At 46.1% G+C, this 22,356-nt stretch overlaps 1 protein-coding gene across 1 annotated transcript in view; it reads left to right on the forward strand.

The window, feature by feature from the left end:
- The window catches only part of VPS50 (VPS50 subunit of EARP/GARPII complex), a 174,515-nt gene that overhangs the window by 52,913 nt on the left and 99,246 nt on the right, over positions 1-22,356 (forward strand). Inside the window, exons 6-8 of the mRNA XM_044293698.1 lie at positions 17,852-17,922; positions 21,305-21,422; positions 21,516-21,551. Of these exons, the coding sequence (XP_044149633.1) occupies positions 17,852-17,922; positions 21,305-21,422; positions 21,516-21,551 (225 nt within the window). The remainder of the gene's footprint in view (positions 1-17,851; positions 17,923-21,304; positions 21,423-21,515; positions 21,552-22,356) is intronic.

The raw sequence follows: 22,356 nt of genomic DNA on the forward strand, positions 1-22,356 counted from the left end.
TGATGACATTTTGATATTGTGGAAGGGTGATATCTTGCAGTTCCATACTTTTGTGGGACAGCTTTAATATCAATGATATGGGACTGTTTTTCACCTCCACAATTGATCATGACTCAATCACCTTCCTGGATCTAACCATCAATAGAGGAAAAGATGGACACCTCATAACAAGGATCTACAGAAAACCCGCAGCAACCAATAATCTCTTACAGTGGGAGAGTTGGCATCCTTGGACATTACGAAAAGGGGATCCCCAAGGGACAATACCGGAGAGCAAGACGTAATTGCTTGCATACCCTTGATTTCAAAAATGCGTCTGATTTAAGACAAAAATTCAGATCAAGAGGGTATCCAGATACTGTTCTTAAGGATGTCTACCATCATGCCCGGTGCTGTAATAGAAAGGATCTATTGGTCCCCAAATCAAGGGAAAAGAAAGATGACGTCACTAGAATCATTGGCACATTGATACAGGCTATCAAGAATTGAGAGAAATCCTTAACTGATATTGGGGTATCCTTAAAATGGACCCGGATATTGGAGATCTCATAAGGGACTCGCCCTCAATTACATTCCGGAGAGGACAGAATTTAAAGGAGCGGCTGGTCCATAGCTTTCTAAAATCTGCACAAACGCACACGTGGCTCTCCAGGTAATTGCAGATGTAGTGGCTGCATTGCATGTAACTCAAACAAAGTCAGTAAGATGTTCACCAGCACCAGTTTGAGATTAGGACCTTTTATAAACTGCCGGACCACGGGAGTCCTCTATCTTATCACTTGCTACAGTACGTTGAAAAAACGATTCGGGAGTTTAGACGACGTGTCGGTGAACACCTAGGAGACATCCGTAATAAAAAAGATACTCCACTAGCCAGACACATCGTCGACTTGCATGCAGAGTGATCAGTTTTCAAGGGATAGAACGGATTCGTCAGTCACCCAGACGAGGTGACATTGACATGAGGCTTCTGAGAAAAGAACTGGAGTGGATCTTTCGTTTATGTACAGAGAAACCAAGGGGTCCTAATTAACATAACAGCTATACGTGCTAGCCCTATCCCTCACCCCACTTATCGTCCTATCAACCTGGACCAGCTATCCCTGATACTGAGGATCTTCCCTAGATTTTCTGTATAAGTCCACCAGACAATATTCAGATTGCTGCCAGTTCGTGCCCCGATAAGGAAAACTTCTTGGGCGCTGTGGTTGGTGACTCTATTAGCTGCTCTGCAGTCATATGCTATTTATGTGACTGGTAACACTGTCACATAGGAAATAGAATACTCATTTGTATGGTACTAATTGGCTTAGGTTTGTGAGCCTTCTCTATGAGTAAACGCATTAGATGGATTCACCTCTGCTTTCTTTGGGGTGCATCTTACTTTCCACATTTAGTCTCCCCAGACTATGTTCTAATAAGTCGCCTAAGGATCCCCTTGTATATATGTATTGCGAGCAGAAGCATTCATCGGTCTACATAGGGACGGCACTTCGGGATCTGGGACGTCATGTTTTCTGAACAAGCCCCTTTCCCTTTACTGTCCGCTCCCCTGCTCGTCCTCTCGTCTCATCCCTATTTAATGAGCAGGAGCTGGCCGGCGCGCATGGCCATACTAGCGCCGATGCCTCTGCATGACACACGTGCAGCGTTCTCCGCTAGCTCCTAGATTTAGGCAACCAGTCAGTTATTTAGCGCCTGCTTTGCCCACAGCTCCTGATGAGGTGCCCGATACAGGGCGACTAGAAATGCGTCGAGCAGGGCTTGGGTATGATTAGGTAGCCTTTACCAAAGCGGTGGTAGGGGGCTATAAATACGGACCCCTATTGCACATGACACCGGATCTTAGCCAAGTACCTCCACTACACTTGGTTAGGTTTTGGTTGATAACGGTGGCTTAACTGCGCATAGAGATACATAAAGGTTTGTCACGGCTTATGACCACTGATTGGGATTGTACGGTGGGAAGGGTTCGTTGATCACTGTGAATATCCATAAACAGTGTTACTGTTAACGTAATCCGCAGTCCTATGTGAAGGATAGATGAATCTAGATTGACCCCCACTGTGTTTCAATCCCATCTGCCTATCTCTGAACACTAAGAGAGGGATTGTTAGCTACATTTTAATAATTATCCTGAATAAATTTCTGGTATTTTCTCTTTTTAACCTTAATCTTAGTAGGCAGTGACTGCCCTTTTGTCACGGTGGGGAGTGGGGGAAACCCCCCACCGTGCGGTGTCAAAGGGTAAAAGGGATCAGCCTGGCCAAAAGGAGTAATAAGGGAGCAGGTCACCTCCTACAGCGTCCCTAATCCTCTCCCTGACTCCTTACCGTATGAGCGGACCCCGATGGTAGGACGGCTCATACTCAAGATACCTAGAAACCCTAAGCCGCCTTGGTAATCCCTCACCAAGGAGCAGGGAAGAGACGACCTGTTCATCCCAGTAATGGAGGAACAGGAGTCTCTATCTGAGGCCAGACTGCAAGGAGAGGGGAACACATACAGCATATGGAGATGGCAGGTAAGCGAAACCCATAACACACTTACCTGCCACAGACACACTGACTGGAACCCGTGCACAAGTGCTGCTGTCCACACCAACATTAGAGGATACAGCACACGCCACAAACCACACAGGAACCCAGGACGCCATAGCTGCAATAAACATGAGACAGGGGAATGTCTAGTAAACATGCTGGACACCAAACACCACCAGACATGTAACACCAAGCTAGACATACAAACACCCTGAACATAACCCACTCCATACAAATAGGGACAGGAAGGGAAGGAGACATCGGGATAACATTGAACATCTATGACCACAAGGGTGGCCCTCACTGGACAGATGGAACACCCTGGACTGGAGCAGAGCTCCAGCACCAACCACAGCTGAAGTACAACTGACTCCAGCCAGGGAGCCACAGGGGATAAAACCCGAGTGACCACACCCAGTCAGGGAGTTAACCCTTACAGCACCAAACAGAGGGAGGCTACAACTTAAAGGGGAAGTGCGCACACACAAGCATACCAAACACGTTACCACCGGCAACAGCATGCGTGGCAACCATGTCACGCAATCACCCAGAAGGCCGAGACACTGCCACTGCTTGCTCTCACAGCAACACGTTGCCGTGGGCAACAGCAAGTGTGGCAACAGTGTCACAGCGCAAACCAAAGGCTGTGACACCTTTATATAATAGAGATGGAAAAAACACTAACATTATTCGTCTGTGGGAAATGTAGCAATGAATTGCCCGCAATGGGCTTGACCTAAGTAGACGTAGCGATCTCTCCATTTTGTATGCTAAGTGTCAAATCTAAAAAATTTACACTCGCTGCATCATAATTCAATGTAAATTGCAAGTTGTATTCATTATTATTTAGGTATGCTCCAAAAGGAGGGATGCCATCCCATAGAATGAGGAGGTCGTCGATGAATCTCCCATACCAAATTATGGAGGGGGTGTATGATTTCTGACTGACTCAGACTCCAACTACCGCAACATCGTATTGGCTACTTCATCACTATAATGTAGGGAGGAAGAGCCAAGTACAACGCTGCGCAAATTAGAACGTGAAGCAACATTCCAATCAGTAATTTGCTCCTCCGTTGTCGATTCATTACACTGTTATTTATCGATCTTACTCATCAACATAAAATGCCTTTTTACAGTGAGCAAACGTGAAAAACGATTAACAGCTACAATAGTCGCGAATAAATAAAAATGACAGTTTGGAGAAAAGCCTAAGGCCCCTTTCACACGGGCGAGATTTCCGCGCGGATGCGATGCGTGAGTTGAACGCATTGCACCCGCACTGAATCCCGACCCATTCATTTCTATGGGGCTGTTCACATGAGCGGGGATTTTCACGCATCAGTTATGCGTTGCGTGAAAATCGCAGCATGCTCTATTTTGTGCGTTTTTCACGTAACGCAGGCCCTATAGAAATGAATGGGGTTGCGTGAAAATCGCAAGCAAGTGCGGATGCGGTGCGATTTTCACGCACGGTTGCTAGGAGACTATCGGGATGGAGACCCGATCATTATTATTTTCCCTTATAACATGGTTAGAAGGGAAAATAATAGCATTCTGAATACAGAATGCATAGTACAATAGCGCTGGAAGGGTTAAAATAATAATAATAATTTAACTTACCTTAATCCACTTGATCGCGCAGCCGGCATCTCCTTCTGTCTGTCTTCTGTGCTCTGTGGAGGAACAGGACCTGTCGTGACGTCACTCCGGTCATCACATGATCCATCACCATGGTAAAAGATCATGTGATGGACCATGTGATGCCCGGAGTGACGTCACCACAGGTCCTGTTACTGCACACAGCTAAGATGAAGACAGAAGGAGATGCCGGCTTCGCGATCAAGTGGACTAAGGTGAGTTAAATTTATTTTATTTTTTTAACCCCTCCAGCGCTATTTTACTATGCATTCTGTATTCATAATGCTATTATTTTCCCTTATAACCATGTTATAAGGGAAAATAATACAATCTACAGAACACTGATCCCAAGCCCGAACTTCTGTGAAGAAGTTTGGCTTTGGGTACCAAACATGCACGATTTTTCTCACTCGAGTGCAAAACGCATTACAATGTTTTGCACTCGCACTGAAAAATCTCTCGTGTTCCCGCAACGCACCCGCACATTTTCCCGCAACGCCTGTGTGAAAGAGGCCTCAACCTTTGGATAACAAGGACAAGTGATCACTGCTCAAAATGTGGGGAGAGATATTCAATACTTTATTCACTTGTGTTTCCTTGTGGGGTTACGCCTTCTCTCCCCACCGCCGGTCATGTTCTGTTGCTGAACAAAAAAAAAGTTAGACGTTAGAAGAAAAAAATAAAAAAGTTTAAAAGTAAAAAAAAATTAAAATTATTTTAAAATGAAGCTGTACATGTGCTTTTAAAAAAAAAACTTTTTATATGTCATAGCAACATGTCAAAGGTTTTGATCCTGGGGGACCAATCGCTATATCGAGGAGAAAGAAGTGCTGTCTCTCGCTTCTCATAGACCTTCTGTTGAGCCCATCTTCAGCGGTGAGGAGAGGGAGCTCTGTGTGAGCGCTTCTTTTTCCTCCTTTTGTCGATTCGGTGGGGGTCCCAGCAATCAGACCCCCACCGATCAAAATTTTTGACATGTCAATATGATAGTTCAAACATTTTTACATTTTACAACATTTTCCAAGTAAAAGATAACAATAAAGAGGCACATTTATTAAGATCAGCGTTTTTGACGCCGGTCTTAATAAACCCCTAAACTGGCAGTGGATCCGCCGAAGTTATGAAGAGACACCAGCCTCTTCATAACTTAGCGGATCCTCCCTGTCATCGCAATTCATGCGATTCTCATCTTCTTTTGTGCGGTGCCAAATCAATTAGAAGTATAAGTATGTGCGCGCCATACTGCTTCCATAATGAGACCAGACACACCAGTTGGTTTCATTGAAGCATCTTCTCATCCCCCTGAGCCAGAGCAAGAGAGACCCTTTATTCAAGTTACATTGACTAGAATAGCAGACATGACATCACAACAGGGGTGTTCCTTAAGAAGAGACTATTGGCTCCTTAACTTGATAGGAGCGGTTTCAGCAACTTCCACTCTGAGTTCATAGGTAGATTTAAAAACTGCAACCTAATCCCCCCTTTCGCCTCCACTATTGACCTTAAGACAAAAGAATGCACACATGGCTCATACATCTAGTTTGCTGCCATCTAGGGGACAAACATGTGTACTACAGAATTAGTAGTATATAGAGAAATAAAACCCATCTCTCACATCCTCCACTTCTAAATGTAACACAGCTTCTGGGCAGTCTTACATTTAGGACTTTTTCTATGCCTAAAAGAGGCGACAATATGGGACTGACGGCCCGTCACCTTCCCCACCCACAATTTTAGACCTGGGGGGAGCAGGGAAAAGTCGCAGATTGTGCAGCCTGAAATACGCCTAATTTAGGTGCGTTTCAGATTAATAAATGACCCCCAAACTTTTTTCCCTTACACAATGGGGGGATTTTATGATGAGTGGGGTTTTTAACACTAGTCTAGACTAATCTCGAACGCGGTGACATGAGATGCCCCAACGTCAATGATGTGCCAGAATGTAAAAGGTACGTCAGCTACGAGCTGGCATAGGTGTCGAGCATGAGTTGCGCCAGAAAACTGGTTTGAGTAGTGGTAAATATGTTGGGCCGCTTAGGCCGTCCCCCATCCCAAGTGGTTAGCATAATGGCGTAGGGACAAAGGTTGCACATTTTTGCACAAAACGGGCTTGTGCAGAAAATTTTTGTGCCACCATCAAATTAAATACATTAGGGGGTTATGATAAATCTCCCCTATTTGTTTCATTATTATTATTATTATTATTATGTAAAAAATTCAAAAAGTACCCTAGATAAGTACCACTGACCAAACACTAAAAGCCATCTCGCAAAAAACAAGCCCTTACACCATTCAACAGAAAAATGAGAATGTCCTAGATCTTCGAAATGTTTCTCTAAAAAAGGGGTTTGAATTAGAATAATGTAACATAACAAAAAGTATCTAAAAGTATTGCTGTAATCCCACTGACCCACAGAGATGATCTGTGCATACCGCGTATTGACTGCCTTAAAGGGGTTTTCCAGTTTGCATCAACACCCTATGAAATGATCCTCTATGAAAGTAGCTGTAATTATGTGATGTATTCCATTTACTTGTATTGCTCCTGTCTCCCGTTCTGGGCTGTGGTCACATGACCATGTCCATACAGCTCCTTCTTATTCCCTGTGATGTTATGTCCATGGGCGGGGCATTGATGGCGGAATGTCTGTGTAACTAGCTTTGTGGGAGGAGCTATAAACTAGCTGGGCCTTGTTAGGGGCGGTGCTGGAGGTGTGGCAGAGGAAGGAGAAGTGCATCATGGGTTTGGTTGGATACAGCAACAGGAAGTGCTACCTGCAGGCTGGAAACAAACCAGAGGGATTGGTTTACATGGTGAAAATCAATCAGGAGAATCGAATTGAAAAAGAAAAAGCATGGGGAAGATGAAGTGAGCAACGACATGAGTATATCTGTTAAATTCCATAGTAATCCTGGGCGACCCCTTTAAAAGTAACGATTGTGGAATTGCTGGGTTTTTTTTTTTTCCCGTTCCCCCACCCAAAAAAAATTGAATATATTATTCATACTTAAAAGTAGAATTCGTTCCACAGCATATAATTCCCCATACGGTTGCTTTGTCGGAAAAATTAAAAAGTTACGTCTTTCAAAATGTGGAGATGAATAAAATCAAAAAGTAGGCCGTGTCCTGAAGGGGCTCAGGAACATTCAGAAGGTCCTCACGTATTCATTCTTACTTGTGTTTTTCCTTTGTCTCTTTGAAAGCGATTTGATCTCTAGAAGGAAAAAAAAATGAAAAAACACATACAATACGGTTTTGGTGCGGAGTGTCCTGTGGACCCTGGTCAGCAGCTGCTCCACTTTCTATTCCTACATTAGAAGTCTTAGCTAGCTCGTTCCCGGACCCGGCTGCTTGCTGTTCCTGTGATATCAGGGGTCACGCTTGGTGGACTCTCATCCATTCTGACCACCACACATTTTGGCTTTTTATAAACCATCTGTTGACCTCCACCTCCCCTGAACATTGTTATTACCGGGGACCGATGAGCGCCTTGTAGTAGCCGTCTTTTTTTTTTTTTTGTTATTTGTGAAAAATACAAAAAGAGGCCGCTTTTTTGTGTGTAGTTTGATAAGGGAAACAGGATCTCTCGTAGTCCGCTCCCCAGCTGCTGCCGAAATTGTCATTGAAGAGTAAGGGGAAAATTTCTGTCCACCATTCTTGATTTGACATGTCTGCTTCCTTCATAAAGAATGCATGCAGCCGCTGAGGTGTGTATAATGAGGTTCTGCAGCCACTGAGGTGTGTATAATGAGGTTCTGCAGCGGCTGAGAGGTGTATAATGAGGTTCTGCAGCAGCTGAGGTGTGTACTAGGAGGTTCTGCAGCGGCTGAGGTGTGTATTATGAGGTTCTGCAGCGGCTGAGGTGTGTGTTATGAGGTTCTGCAGCGACTGAGGTGTGTATTATGAGGTTCTGCAGCGGCTGAGGTGTGTATAATGAGGTTCTGCAGCCGCTGAGGTGTGTACTAGGAGGTTCTGCAGCCGCTGAGGTGTGTACTAGGAGGTTCTGCAGCCGCTGAGGTGTGTATTATGAGGTTCTGCAGCAGCTGAGGTGTGTACTAGGAGGTTCTGCAGCGGCTGAGGTGTGTATTATGAGGTTCTGCAGTAGCTGAGGTGTGTATTATGGAGTTCTGCAGCCACTGAGGTGTGTATTATGGAGTTCTGCAGCCACTGAGGTGTGTATTATGGAGTTCTGAAGCCACTGAGGTGTGTATTATGGAGTTCTGCAGCAGCTGAGGTGTGTTTTAGGAGGTTCTGCAGCAGCTGAGGTGTGTATTATGGAGTTCTGAAGCCACTGAGGTGTGTATTAGGAGGTTCTGCAGCAGCTGAGGTCTATATTATTATGCTGTTGTGTACAATCTGCACAGCTTTTGTTGAGGAACCCCCTTTTTAGGCTCCATTCAGACGTCCGTAAGTGTTTTGCGGACCGCACAATGCCGGCACTAATAGAATATGCCTATTCTTGTCCGTAATTGCGAACAAGAATAGGAAATTTTCTATTTTTTTTTCGGGAACGGAAATGCAGACCCGCATGTGCGGCCCCATAGAAATGAATGGGTCCGCAATTCTGTTCCGCAAAATGCGGAACAGAATTGCGAACGTGTGAATGGGGCCTTATGGTGACTTACATGGTGACATCTTGCCATGGCATTTGTGACCTGAAAAATGCACCATGAAAAGTGCCACAAAAACATCCAGAAAAATGCATGATTTCAGCTTAAAGGGGTTTCCCGAGATTGTTTGTTTGTTTCTTTGTTTGTTTGTTTGTTTGTTTTTATACTAATCCAATCCTCTGGATACGACATCAGTATCTGATCGTGGGGGTCCGACACCTGGGGTCCCGACCGATCATCTGTTTGAGAAGGCATCGGCGCTCACAGCAGAACCACAGTTTTTTTTGCAGCTTTCCTTAGGCCAGTGATGTCACATTCATCGGTCACGTGGCCTAGGAGCAGCTCAACCCATTCAAGTAAATGTGGTTGAGCTGCAATACCAAGCAGAACCACTGTACAATGTACGGCGCTGTGCTTGGTGAGCGGAGAAAACACCACAGCGCTTACAGGAGCAGCGCTGCCTTCTCAAAACTCCCAGGCGTCGGCCCCCCACCGATCAGATACTGATGTCCTATTAGTAAAAATAAATAAAAACTCTTGGAAATTCTTTTATGGATGTTATGCCCATGGGCAGGGCAGTAATAGGGGGTGTCTATCTAACTAGATGGGTGATAGGAGCTATAATCTAGCTTTGCGTTGTTAGGAGTGGTAATGGGTGGTGTCTATGTAACTAGCGGGGTGGGAGGAGCTATAAACTAGCTGAGCGTTGTTTGGAGAGGTAATGGGGGTTGTCTATGTAACTAATCGGGTGGGAGGAGCTATAATCTAGCCGGGCGTTGTTTGGAGTGGTAATGGGTGGTCTATGTAACTAGCGGGGTGGGAGGAGCTATAATCTAGCTGAGTAATGTTTGGAGTGATAATGGGCGGTGTCTATGTAACTAATCGGGTGGGAGGAGCTATAATCTAGCTGAGTAATGTTTGGAGTGGTAATGGGTGGTGTCTATGTAACTAGCGGAGTGGGAGGAGCTATAATCTAGCTGGGCGTTGTTTGAAGTGGTAATGGGTGGTGTCTATGTAACTACCGTAGGTCATGTGATATCACGTTCATCGGCCTAGGTCAGGGATTGGCAACCTTCAGCACACCAGCTGCTGTGAAAGTACAACTCCTAGCATACACACTTGGCTGTTCCTATAACTCCCATAGAAGTGAAAAGAGGATTCTGGGAGTTGTAGTCTCTGAACAGCTGGCGTGCCAGAGGTTGATGATCCTTGGCCTAGGAATAGTTCAGTCCCTGAGATGCGATACCAAGCACAGCCACTATACAATGTATGGCGCTGTGCTTGGTGAGCTGAGAGAAGACTGCAGCGCTACTGCAGGCTCCGTTGCCTTCCCAAACAGCTGATTTGCGGGGGTCCCGGAAGTTGGACACCCACTGATCAGATACTGATGACCTATCCTGAGGATGGGTCATCAGTAGTAGAGTCTCGGAAAACTCTTTTGAGGCTACTTTCACACTCGCATTTTGGCTTTCCGTTTCTGAGATCCGTTCAGGGCTCTCACAAACGGTCCAAAACGGATCAGTTTTGCCCTAATGCATTCTGAATGGAAAAGGATCCGCTCAGAATGCATCAGTTTGCCTTGCAGCGTTTTGGTGTCCATCTGACGAAACTGAGCCAAACGGATCCGTCCTGACACACAATATAAGTCAATGGGGACGGAGGATCTGTTTTCTATGACACAATCTGGCAAAATAGAAAACGGATCCGTCTCCCATTGACTTTCAATGGAGTTCATGACGGATCCGTCTTGGCTATGTTACAGATAATACAAACGGATCCGTTCTGAACGGATGCATGCGGTTGTATTATTGTAACAGATCAGTTTTTTGCAGATCCATCACGGATCCGCCCAAAACGTGAGTGTGAAAGTAGCCTGAGGCCTCATGCACACGACCGTTGTTCAGGTCCGCATCCGAGCCGCAGTTCTTGCGGCTCGGGTACGGACCCATTCACTTCAATGGGGCCGTTGCTCCGTTCCGTGGCCCCACAAAAAAATAAATAACATGTCCTATTCTTGTCCGTTTTGCGGGCAAGATTAGGCATTTCTACAATGGGCCGCCTGTTCTGTTCCGCAGTAGGCGGTAGGCACACGGGCGGCTTCCATGTTTTGCGGACTGCAAAAAACGAAAGGGTCGTGTGCATAAGGCCTAAATCAGCATATCTGTGAAACACTATAGTAGTTCCGAAGAACTCGTTAAAGTAAAGTATCCTGATCTTGGGTGGATAAAAGGGGCTCTTAATTGTTCTCCATGGTCCTCCATTACTTACATAAACACGATCTGCACCGCCGTGCCCTTAAAACAAAGCAAGGAACACCTCCCCTTTAGATGCGGGTTTCCAGCCGCCGGACTGTGTGCTTGGAAGTCACCCATGCACTCACGTAATAATTTTTCCGAGGGGGAAGCAAATTGGAGCAATCTCCAATGTCCAATCTCCAGCGTTCAAACCAATTTGTCAAAACCAATTTGCTTTTGTTTGCTGGGCTCTTTTGTATGGTGCTTCTGTGTGATAAGTCGCTCAGCGGGCGCACGCTCGTCAAGTCCCACTTCAGGTTTTGGAGCCGCGCACTCGGCCATTTCAATTTCCACTCTCATTTTATTAATAATAATTTCTGGATAACTGAGCGGTTATATAGTCCCACGTGGCATGTCGTAGATCAGACTTAAAGGGGGTGTTGATAAAATTGCAAAAAAAATAAGGGAGGTCTGTGTGGTGTGATAAGTATACAGCACTCCCATATAGACTAATGGAGGGGTGGCAGTAAATGATACTGTAGCACCAGAGCAGTGATGTGCCGTCATACGTCTCTGCTCCCATCTCCATTTATCTACTATTCAGTCTGCTCTATCCTTATTACATCCTTTCACTTCCGTCTGTTGGACTTCTCTCGTGCTGTACCCTTTCTGTGGGACTCACTGACTCTGACCATTAGGCTTTCTCCTAAACGTTTCCGTTTTAAAGGGACCCTGTCTCCACCCAAATCAGATTAAATATAAGCATATGTAGGGTAGGTGACTTTAAAGGTAACCATACCTTTTTATTTTTATGCCGATAAGGTTTTCAGTGCACTATGGGAGAGGTGGCTGCACCGTTTGATGGTCCATCGCTCTTCCATAACACCACCCATCGCCTCTTCTCCTTGTTTGATTGACAGTCCCCAAGATTTCAGAGCCGGTAGCAAATCCCAGAGTGTCTATCAGCTACAGTATATCTTCCTTCTTTTCCTCCTCACTTTCCCAGTCTCACAAGTCTACTGCATTGCGGTCACAATGCTCTTACCACCTCTTGCCACCACCAACTCAGAAAGACTTCTCCAATCTGCTCCTTACTCAATCTCAAGTCAGCTAGTGCATGCCCTCATCCTCTCCCACCTAGACTACTGCAACATCCTCCTCTGTGGTCTCCCATCTATCACTCTTATGCCACTCCAATCCATCCTCAGCTCGTTTCTCCTCCCCCCACTGACCGGCAAATTCACTTCACAACCCATCCCCTCCATACATGTCTGAACTGATCTCCTGATACCCACACCTTATCTCCAATACTCACAAGACCTCCTCCTCTTGTCCGCTCCTCACACAATTATCTACAAGATTTCTCTCGTGCGTCCTACATGCTCTGGAACTCTCTAACCCAGCACATCAAACTCCAAAATGGCATCGCCAAAACTACAGATCGCTTTGCAAATATTGAGCCCCCAAGACAGCTCTGTAAATATAAAAAAATATAAAAAATGTTTTTGAAGTATTAAAACACAAGAAAAACTATACAAATGTGGTAATGGTAAAGGTAACAGATAAATTCAGTTTTACCGCACAGGTAACCCTAAATCAATAAAACTGTGGTGCAATTGGCTTTTTTTATTTTTTTTATTTCACTTTTTCCACTATTTTATATATATATTTTTTCCAGTTTCCCATTACATCATATGCGAGATAATATGGCGCCATTAGAACGTATGACTTGTCACGCAAAAAAAACAAGCCCTCACACGGCTAAATAAATGAGAAATAAAAAAGACATATGGCTCTGGGAAGACAGGGAGTAAAAGATGAAAGCACAAAACAGAAAATTGTCCCGTTCCTAAAAGGGGTTATCCCATGATTAATGTGAAAAATGAAAATCAGGCATCATATAGTACATGACAATCTCTTTCTAACAAAGCTAGGACCAGCGCTGCACCTCACATGGATCCAGAGATCTCCACATTCATTGCTCAGCAAGATTTATATCAAGCTGGCAGCTCAGGGGAGTGTCTTTCCTGCTGCAGCTCAGGGGGCGTGTCCATGCTCTGCCTATTACAGCTCAGGTGGCAGTTAAAGGATGGAACTGAGCATGTGCGACCATCTCAATGAGCAGGACAAAGAAATAAAGAAAAAACAAACAGCAGGTGGCGCTATACAGATACATTTTATTGAATAACTCAGTGGCTATGCTAATTTTTTAATTACATGCAATTACAAAAGTATTCAGATCCAGGTGCTGGTTAGAAAACTGTAGAATATTTTTTTGTGCGACAACCCCCGGCTTAAACATGTTTTTAGACTTTCAGGAGGAGGGCAGAAAGTGAAATGTGAAATTTATGGGCTCTGTGTTTTGTATGTTATTTCTTATTAATGGGATCTATTCATTTACATGAAGCATAACTCCGATGAGGGTGGGCCCATTTCTTTAACACATTAAAGGGGTTTTCCAAGACTTTTATACTGATATCCTCTGGGTTAGACCATCAGTATCTGATCGGTGGGGGGTTCGACACCTGGGACCCCCGCCGATAAGCTGTTTCAGAAGTCACCGGTGCTCGCAGTAGCGCCGTGGCCGTATCTCAGCTCACCAGGCACAGCGCCCTGCATTGTATAGTGGTCGTGCTTGGTATCGCAGCTCAGCCCCATTCACTTCTATTAGGCTGAGCTCCTCCTAGGCCACGTGATCGATGAACGTGTCGTCTCTGGCCTGGGAGAAGCTGTAAGAAGGCCACGGCTCTACTGCGAGCGCCGGTGCCTTTTCAAGCAGCTGATCGGTCGAGGTCCCAGGTGTCGGACCTTCACGATCAGAGGATTGGTTCAGTACAACCTGTCAGTAATAAATGAAACCTAATCTCTCATCCTCGGCTCTGTACCTATTAAAAGCACATACTCTACAGGACCAGAAATTGCCTGAAGTTCACAAAGGTGACTTTGTGACTGGCGGACTTGCTGCGCTCGTTGTAATTCCTTGGTGGCAGTAGATTCTGCAGTGTTTCCAGTAAGGGGCCGATAAAGTGTCAGAGCTGTCACGGAAGGATCCTTGAGGAATAAAAAGTGATGATTCATTTATTGAAATCAAAATGTCAAGTACAGCTTCGCATCGGAGCTTCCTCCTCTACTTTTGGAAACAGTTTTGGCAACTTCAGCGGCCGCCCTCCTTGCAGATCTCCAGGATCTTGAGATTCATTTTTCAGCTCTAAGAACAGCTGAATATGTACGCTGCCGCAGAGCCCAAAAACAGTGGGGAAAAAACTGGCAGAATTTTTGGGAATGATGTTGTCTACCCTCTGTCTACGGACATTCGTCACCCTGGAACGCTAGACGTCAACAGAAGCAAAGAAGTAACACGATCTAAGTCCCTCTCGATGCTGGCCCAGGAGCGGAGAACTCCTTGGCTTTGAGTACGGCTCTTCTTCATGCTCAGGACCTTCTCAGGTCGTGTTCAGCCATGGAACCAATGGCAGAAGATCCAGACCTCTGGATTACTGGCCAGTTTGCATTGCCGTGGAATCCAGCTGCGGATCAGCCCCATTCAGTCCATGTGACGGTTCTTTCTTTTTCTTTGTGATGCAGAATTGAATTCTGTATGAAGGAAGCTCGCCGTTGGCATGTTTCCATTTCCACAGAGAACAATCGAAAGTGTATTGATTTTTGCATGGAGTCAATGCAATGCATTCTGTGTCAAAGAATGCCATGTGAACATGCCCTTAGGATACAGCAGGCGCCCCTAGAAGTCTGTAGAGAGGGAGAGGAAGGGGACTGATACATAGACTTAAGCTATAGCAGCCAACAGTAAGGGCTGTTTCACACGAGCGGATGCCGTGCGTGACATCCGCTCCGTGAAAGAGTGCCAAGACCCGATGCAGACTGCAGAGGCACGGAGCATTAACATGACTGATAATGCTCCGTGCCTCTGCAGTCTGCATCGGGTCTTGGCACTCTTTCACGGAGCGGATGTCACGCACGGCATCCGCTCGTGTGAAACAGCCCTAAGTGTTCTATCTCATCCCAAGTGCTTTATTCACATGAATACTGTTCAGTACTTCTCTGGGATTCCTGGCTAACCTCCGGCACTCCAGCTGTGGAAAAACTACAACTCCCAAGATGCACAATTGCTTGGCTGTTCTCGGAACTCCATAGAAATGAATGGAGCATGCTGGGAGTGCCGGAGGTTAGCCGTCACCGCCCTATACCTTGCTCCTGAGTGATTCAGAGAAGTGTGAGAGTAGCCTTAGTTAGGTATAGTTCCATAAGACCCCTTTTAAATGACTGACTCCATGGCTTGGGGAGTCCATCATGCTTGATGCCGCAGAGACCCTTGGTATCGGCCGTGGGAGATGGCGGGCTGTCCGCACACACAGTGATGTTTTTCTGCTAGCCTCTCAACATAAGAAACTTTTTAGAAGGCAAACTTCTTTCTTTGCCCTGAAGCTACGACGAGGACGTCCGTATTTGTCGGCAGCTCTGAATTCTGCTCACACGCGCCGCGTCCTCACCTGCCATCTGCAGAAGACAATATTCCATTCTGATTAGTGGATTTTGAAGAGTAACTAAAGCGCACCAAGAGCACAGATTGACTTTGCCAGCTATTGATCAGCCCCCGGCGCTCCGCTCCAAGACCGGCAATTATCTCAGTAAGTCAGTGACAAGGTGGGGCTGATGCGCTGAGATCACACTGCTTCACAAGCCGTCCTGGTAATTACTCTGCCATCTCTGAACGCTCTGCGTTGTGACTCGCTGGAGAGTCAGACGAGGATATTATCTCAATGCAGTGCCCTCCCCCTGTCCTTACCAATTCCTGCTTTATAAAGGAGCTTACGCTTGGTGGTTGCTGTTAGACATTAATAACTGCTACTTAATTCACAGTGGAAAAGGCGACCTGAAACGCGTGGTACAACTTTATGCATGTTTCAAGTCTTGCAACTTTTTTTCCCCCCCTTTTTAAATCTGCCACTACTTAACCTCCATAGTAATCCAAGCCAAGTGTCAGATGGGATCTGGTCTCCTGATTCCAACCAGTTTTTTCCCCGATTCTGATTGGTGCCTTCATTCCTGAGAAATTGTCAATTTTCTTAAATATGCAAATGAGCTATAAGGTGCATCGAGTGCATTCAAGTTGCACCAAAAGGCCCCCTGCTTATCGTTTCCAGCCTAGCCCCCCGCCAGCTTGTAATATCGTGTGGCCCTGTGTTCTCGTGCTTGCACCTGTGCTTTGGGAATCGGCGCATGCACTGTGCAGCCCTGATAGTTGCTGTACTGCACATGTGCTGATTCCCGAAACTCCAGCACACGCATGAGAACACGGGGCCAGGCAAGATTACTTCACCCCTGCCTGGCCTTGTCACTCAAAGCTGTGGGGGCTAAGCTGGACACAGTTTTAAGCAGGGCTTTTGGTGCAACTGCGATGCCCTCGTTGCACCAAACTTCTCATTTGCCTATTAAAAAAAAATCTACAATTTCTTGGGAATGCAGGCACCGATCAGGGTGGGGAAGGGGCTAGGGGGGTTAAACATTTAAACCACTTGACTTGGATCACTATGGAGGTTATGTGGTGACCGATTCACTTTTAAAAGGGAAGAAAAGTTGCGTTTCAGGTTGCCTTTTCCACTGTGAATTAAGTAGCAGTTATTAATGTCTAACAGCAACCACCAAGCGTAAGGGCCTTTATATAGCAGGAACTGGTAAGGACAGGGGGAGGGCACCGCATTAAGATGTCACAAAGCGGAGCATTCAGAGACGGCAGAGTAATTACCAGGAGGGGATGTAAAGCGGTGTGATCTCATGCAGGCGATATACAGGCCCCGACTGTTTTTGCACCGCATCACAGATGCTGACCCATTCACTTGAATGGGTCTGCAATCTGGAACGTGCGGAACGGAAGCACTTCGGAGAGCTTCCGTGGGGTTTCTCTCCGCTTTTTGCCTTGCGAACAGATCACGGACCCATTCAAGTTGAATGGGTCTGGATCCATGTTGCCCGTGCATTGGGGACCACAAATTGCTTACTGAGATAATTGCTTATCTTGCAGCGGAGCGCCGGGGGCTGATCAATAGCTGGCAACGTCAATCTGTGCTCTGCCTTAATGCAAATGGTGCCCTGGGAGGTTCGCCATGGTTTAGTGGGCAGATTGGGGTGGGTCTATTAAATATACAGCGAGTTAAAATTTTGGGAGATATATTTTTTGACACTAGAACAACAGCGGCTTCACATATTACAATTTTACTCAAAGGATTTAAACCCTTTGCCCGATAGAAGGGTCCTCCGATATTAAGCCGACCACATCATATCCTGCTACTGGGAGCACGTTTCCCTGCAGTGCCCCTACAGGTGAAATGAAGTATTACACTCCCAAAAATTGACATCCAAGAAGCTTTCTGTGAAATACCCACTGTTACCAAGTCCTCCAGATTCTCTTTGTAACCTCTGGCTATTATATAAGGGTCTTGGATGAGGGACCCTCATCTGTGAGCGCGGTCAGCCCCTTTAAGAATACTTCTGAGAATCTCTGGTTTTCACTGGCTACCTTTTATTATTTAATGCCCTTGAGAAACCCTTCTGCTGGGGTCTGCTTCATTTTAGTACATTGTCTGGCAGTTGTCTCTATGCACGTCCCATCACTCATCAGACAAATGCTGCTTTTTAGTGTCTTTACAACTACCAGGTGGGATCTCCGCAGGAGGACGATGGGGACTGTATATAGGTTTATACGCACGGTGACTGTGTTGATAAGGCGGCGGCCCATGTGATAGAAGCGACACTTGATGCTGGGTAATAATAGACGATGCATGATGGTACATATCCTTTATTTTGCAGGAATTGGAGCGCGTTACGTCCTTGCAGACGAGTCTTCAGCTGGCGGCTGTTATTTGCTCTAATGGGAGAAGGTAATGAAACCAGTACAGCGACATAGAGGTTTCTATATACCTGCATGTCATCTAGAAATTAGAAAATGGATTGTATGTCTGGAGTTTTCTAATATCATCCTATCTGATCTGCTGCACATGCTCAGGAAGGGAAGGGTGCGCCTGTGCTGGATTAGCAGGAGGTAGATGTGGTTACAGGCTGGATGCCCACCCATCAAACCCTAACATCAATTTACAAGTTAGGGCCCAATTACGCTGAGTTTTTTTTTAAATTGCGTTCTCGGAGTTAGAATCGGTGACTAAAAACGACTCCGAGCAGCCCCACATTCTCTTCAATGGGAAACTGCATGCCCTGTCTTAGCACGGAATCCGCTCTGAATCTTCCATTGAAATGAATGGGAAGCATAAAAAAGAAACAAAAAAAAAAAAAATTCTCCGGTTCGGCACCAATAACTGCGAGCAGAAAATGCAGTTTTGCCTTGAAGTATAGATCCCCAAAACCGTGTAACAAAAAAAAACAAAGCATCAAAAACAAGCAACTTAATAAACCCACTTTTAAAATCCGTACAGATGTTTGGAGGCAGATTTTCAAAATCCGTCGTGTGAACGTGCGCTTAGGTTATCGTTATGCAATAAAAAGTTACTCTGTTTCAGTTCTGCATTTTGTCATTTAAGATAAAAAGTCATTGTTTGCCTTCTGAAATTGAAACTTATCTAGGACTGCTGACATAGCTGAGGGTTTGTTACAGTGTATCAGCCTAGACAGCCCTCTGTGAGCTAAACACAGTAGCGTCAAAATCTGTCTCATTCTGAATTTTCTTTGGTAGCTCTTACTTATACTGGTCTCAATCTGGATTCCAGTATTGCCCATGTCTTCTCTCTGTCTACCCTCCAACATAGCCTGTGCCTCCTCTCTGTCTACCCTCCAACATAGCCTGTGCCTCCTCTCTGTCTACCCTCCAACATAGCCTGTGCCTCCTCTCTGTCTACCCTCCAACATAGCCTGTGCCTCCTCTCTGTCTACCCTCCAACACAGCCTGTGCCTCCTCTCTCTTTATGCGTTCCAGCATAGCCTGTGCCTCCTCTCTCCTCTTACCTCTGTCTGCCCCCACATTGTTAATGTTCCAGCCTGCGCCTCTCTCACAATTTGTGCCTTTATATTTATGTATGAAACAACATGATTATAAAGAAATGACCCTTCAGCGAGGACGGGTGTCACATACCATAACATTTTCTAACTGACTAGTGCGCCGTGTTTTATTTCTCCCATAGTGCCGGTAAATAGATATCCAGCTGCCCGGCCGTGTTATCCGGCACCTTTCCTGGCGATAGCTGTTACGGTAATTACAGCGTGCCTTCCTCCTGGCGGGAGAAATATGGATTTCCTCTCACATTTGCTCAAGTCTATTGAACTTCAGCAAGAAATCCAATATTTTCTCACAAGTAACTGAGATGAAAAAGGGACCCGCCTGATCGGGATGCCAGAGGTGTCGCTGAAGTTATTATTCAGTTATATAGCTGTAACATATTCCGCAGCGCTGTACAGAGATTGTACTCACGCACATCGGTCCCTGACCTATTCGGGCACATAATCTAAACTCCATACTAACCTTGGTGTGTGAGAGGACATGAGAGATCTCAGGAAACCCACACAATGAAACTCTACTGTTGCCCTTGATCAGATTCAAACTCAGGACCTCAACGCTACAAGACACCAGTGCTAACCACTGAGCCACCATGCCTTCAAGCATAGCCTATGCAATTGTCTGTGTATGCCTTCGGCTAAAAGAATGCTTTGTGCCTCCTCTCTGTGTCTACCCTCCAGGATATCCTGTGCCTCCTCTTTCTTTCTGTCCTCCAGCATAACCTGTGTCTACCCTCCAGGATAGCCTTTGTCACCTCCTCTCTATGTCTACCCTACAGCATAACCTGTGCCTCTCTCTGTGTCTACCATCCACGATAGTCTATGCCACCTCTCTGTCTACCCGCCAGCATAGCCGCTGCCTCCTCTCTGTGTCTACCCTTCAGCATAGACTGTGCCTCCTCTCTGTGTCTGCCCCCCAGCATAGACTATGCCTCCTCTCTGTGTCTACCCTTCAGCATAGCCTGTGCCCCCTATCTGTGTCTAGTCTACCATACAGTATAGCCTGTGCCTCCGCTCTGTGTCTGCCCTCCAGCATAGCCTGTGCCTCCTCTCTGTGTCTACCATCCAGGATAGTCTATGCCTCCTTTCTGTGTCTAACCTCCAACATAGCCTGTGTCCCCTCTGTCTACCTGCCAGCATAGCCTATGCCTCCTCTCTGTGTCTACTATACAGTATAGCCTGTGCCTCCGCTCTGTGTCTACCCTCCAGATTAGCCTGTGCCTCCTCTCTGTGTCCTGTGCCTCCTCTCTGTGTCCTGTGCCTCCTCTTTGTGTCTACTCTTCAGCATAGCCACCATGCTGTCCTGATCTTTAGTTAAAGGTGGATTCTCAGACCGGAAAGAAATTGGTTAAAGCTGAAAATGTCATATCATATCTAAAGAGCCAAGTCATACCTGATACATCCCCCACCGATCCAGCGCCACCGATCCAGTCTTTGTTTACTTTATTGCAGCAGTGTTTTACCTGTCTACCCTTGTGACCTCTGCAGTCTCGCGGTTTACCACTGAGGCCAGTAAGTGTCTGCAGAGATCAAGAGAGTAGACGGCATGTCATCGTTACAACAACCGACTGACCACCAGGGCGGCGGTGCTGGATTGGTGGGGGATTTATCAGGTAAGCAGTGGTTCTTCTGGCATTTCTCTCCCCTCCTTCCCCCTTATTGATTTTTTTAAACACATTTCCCCTATAACCGGATCTACCATTGCGGACACAATTACAATGGGAACCAGCTCTGACAAGTGTCAACGGTCACGCTGAAGGCTATGCCAGTCTCGTAAGACCCAGCAGTGTGGGCATGTGACCTGTCAGCCGCCAGTCATGTGATCACCAGGCGCAATAGTGGGAGCGCTGCCGCCTTTATTACATCCTCGGCAGTACTAGGAGTGCTGTGTATAGAGCGATCAAGAAGGCAGAAACGGGTAAAGACTGTTTCTGCCTCCTCTTGTGAGGGCCTTACTGATGCCTGATCTTCTGTACAGCTCATCAATAGGGGTCCGACCCCCTAGGACCCCCACAGATCACAAGAACTGGGGTGTCCCACAGTTCTCAGAGTGCGCCCTGCAACTCCATTCATCTCTGTGGGACTGATACATTCGGAGCACAGTACTCGGGTTCCATGAATATAAGTTGTTATGGTGGGACACCCCCTTGAAGGGGTTAAACCGAATTGACTGGTTTTGCTCTGGACATTCAGTCCTTGGGTGGTGTGCGACCTAAACTAGTTTCTCATGGACGTATCTTCTTTCTTTTTCCTTCTCAGGCACTTAAATACCGCGAAAGAAGGCTTTACGGAGGCCAGCCTGGGAGTATTGGCAAACCAGAGGAAACGGCAGCTATTGATTGGCCTGCTGAAGTCTCTGAGGACCATTAAGACACTGGTGAGGACAGCGGCGTGCGCTCTGATTATTTCTCTATTTATTGGCAGCCAATTCATCATTTCTCTCTTTCGTTTTTTTTATTTTTTTCTCCAGCAAAGAACGGACGTCCGCCTCAGCGAAATGCTGGAGGTAGGTGCCTATCTATCTGCATTCTTACGGGTGAGATGAATTAGTTCTGTCTGATGGCGCTGTGTTGATGTAATACAAATCATCTTCCTGAGCTCCGGCGGCAGCCTTAAAGGACACAAAGGTGTCTGCATCGTAGAAGCCAGAAGAGACCAATCACTGGCCTCTAGAGTAACTTACATTGTGGAGTACGCACTTACTTGAAGTATTGATGACCTTTCCTCGGGATCGGACATCAGTATCAGATTGGTGGTCATTTGACTTCTTGCACCCCTGCCCGATCAGCTGGTGGAAGGGGCTGCGGCCTCTTCATAGTATATCAAGCACAGCGCCGTACATTGTATAGTGGCTGTACTTGGTATTGCAGCCCAGTCTCATTCAGTTGAAGGGGGCTGAGCTGCAGAAAGATCATGTGACCGATGGACGTGACGTCACAGGCCTGGGCAGAGTATGCAGTGCTCATCCAAGAGCTGCAACCCCCATTCTAAAAGCTGATTGATCAGACATTGATGACCTCTCCTTGGTATAGGTCAGGGATGGCCAACCTGACGCTCTCCAGCGGTTGCAAAACTACAACTTCCAGCATGCCCAGTTTACAGCAGGGCATGGTGGGAGTTGTAGTTTTACAACAGCTGGAGAGCCGCAGGTTGGCCATGCCTGGTATAGGTCATTAATAGTTAGGTTTTAGACAACCCCTTTAAAATTTAGTTCAAGGGCCACAATGGAACATAAAGGGGTTGACTGGATTTTGAAAATAAAAAAATAACACGGGCTATTGTATAAAAAAAAACAAAAAAACACACTCACC

The sequence above is a fragment of the Bufo gargarizans genome, chromosome 5 (genome assembly GCF_014858855.1).
Source record: "Bufo gargarizans isolate SCDJY-AF-19 chromosome 5, ASM1485885v1, whole genome shotgun sequence".
Lineage (NCBI taxonomy): Eukaryota > Metazoa > Chordata > Amphibia > Anura > Bufonidae > Bufo > Bufo gargarizans.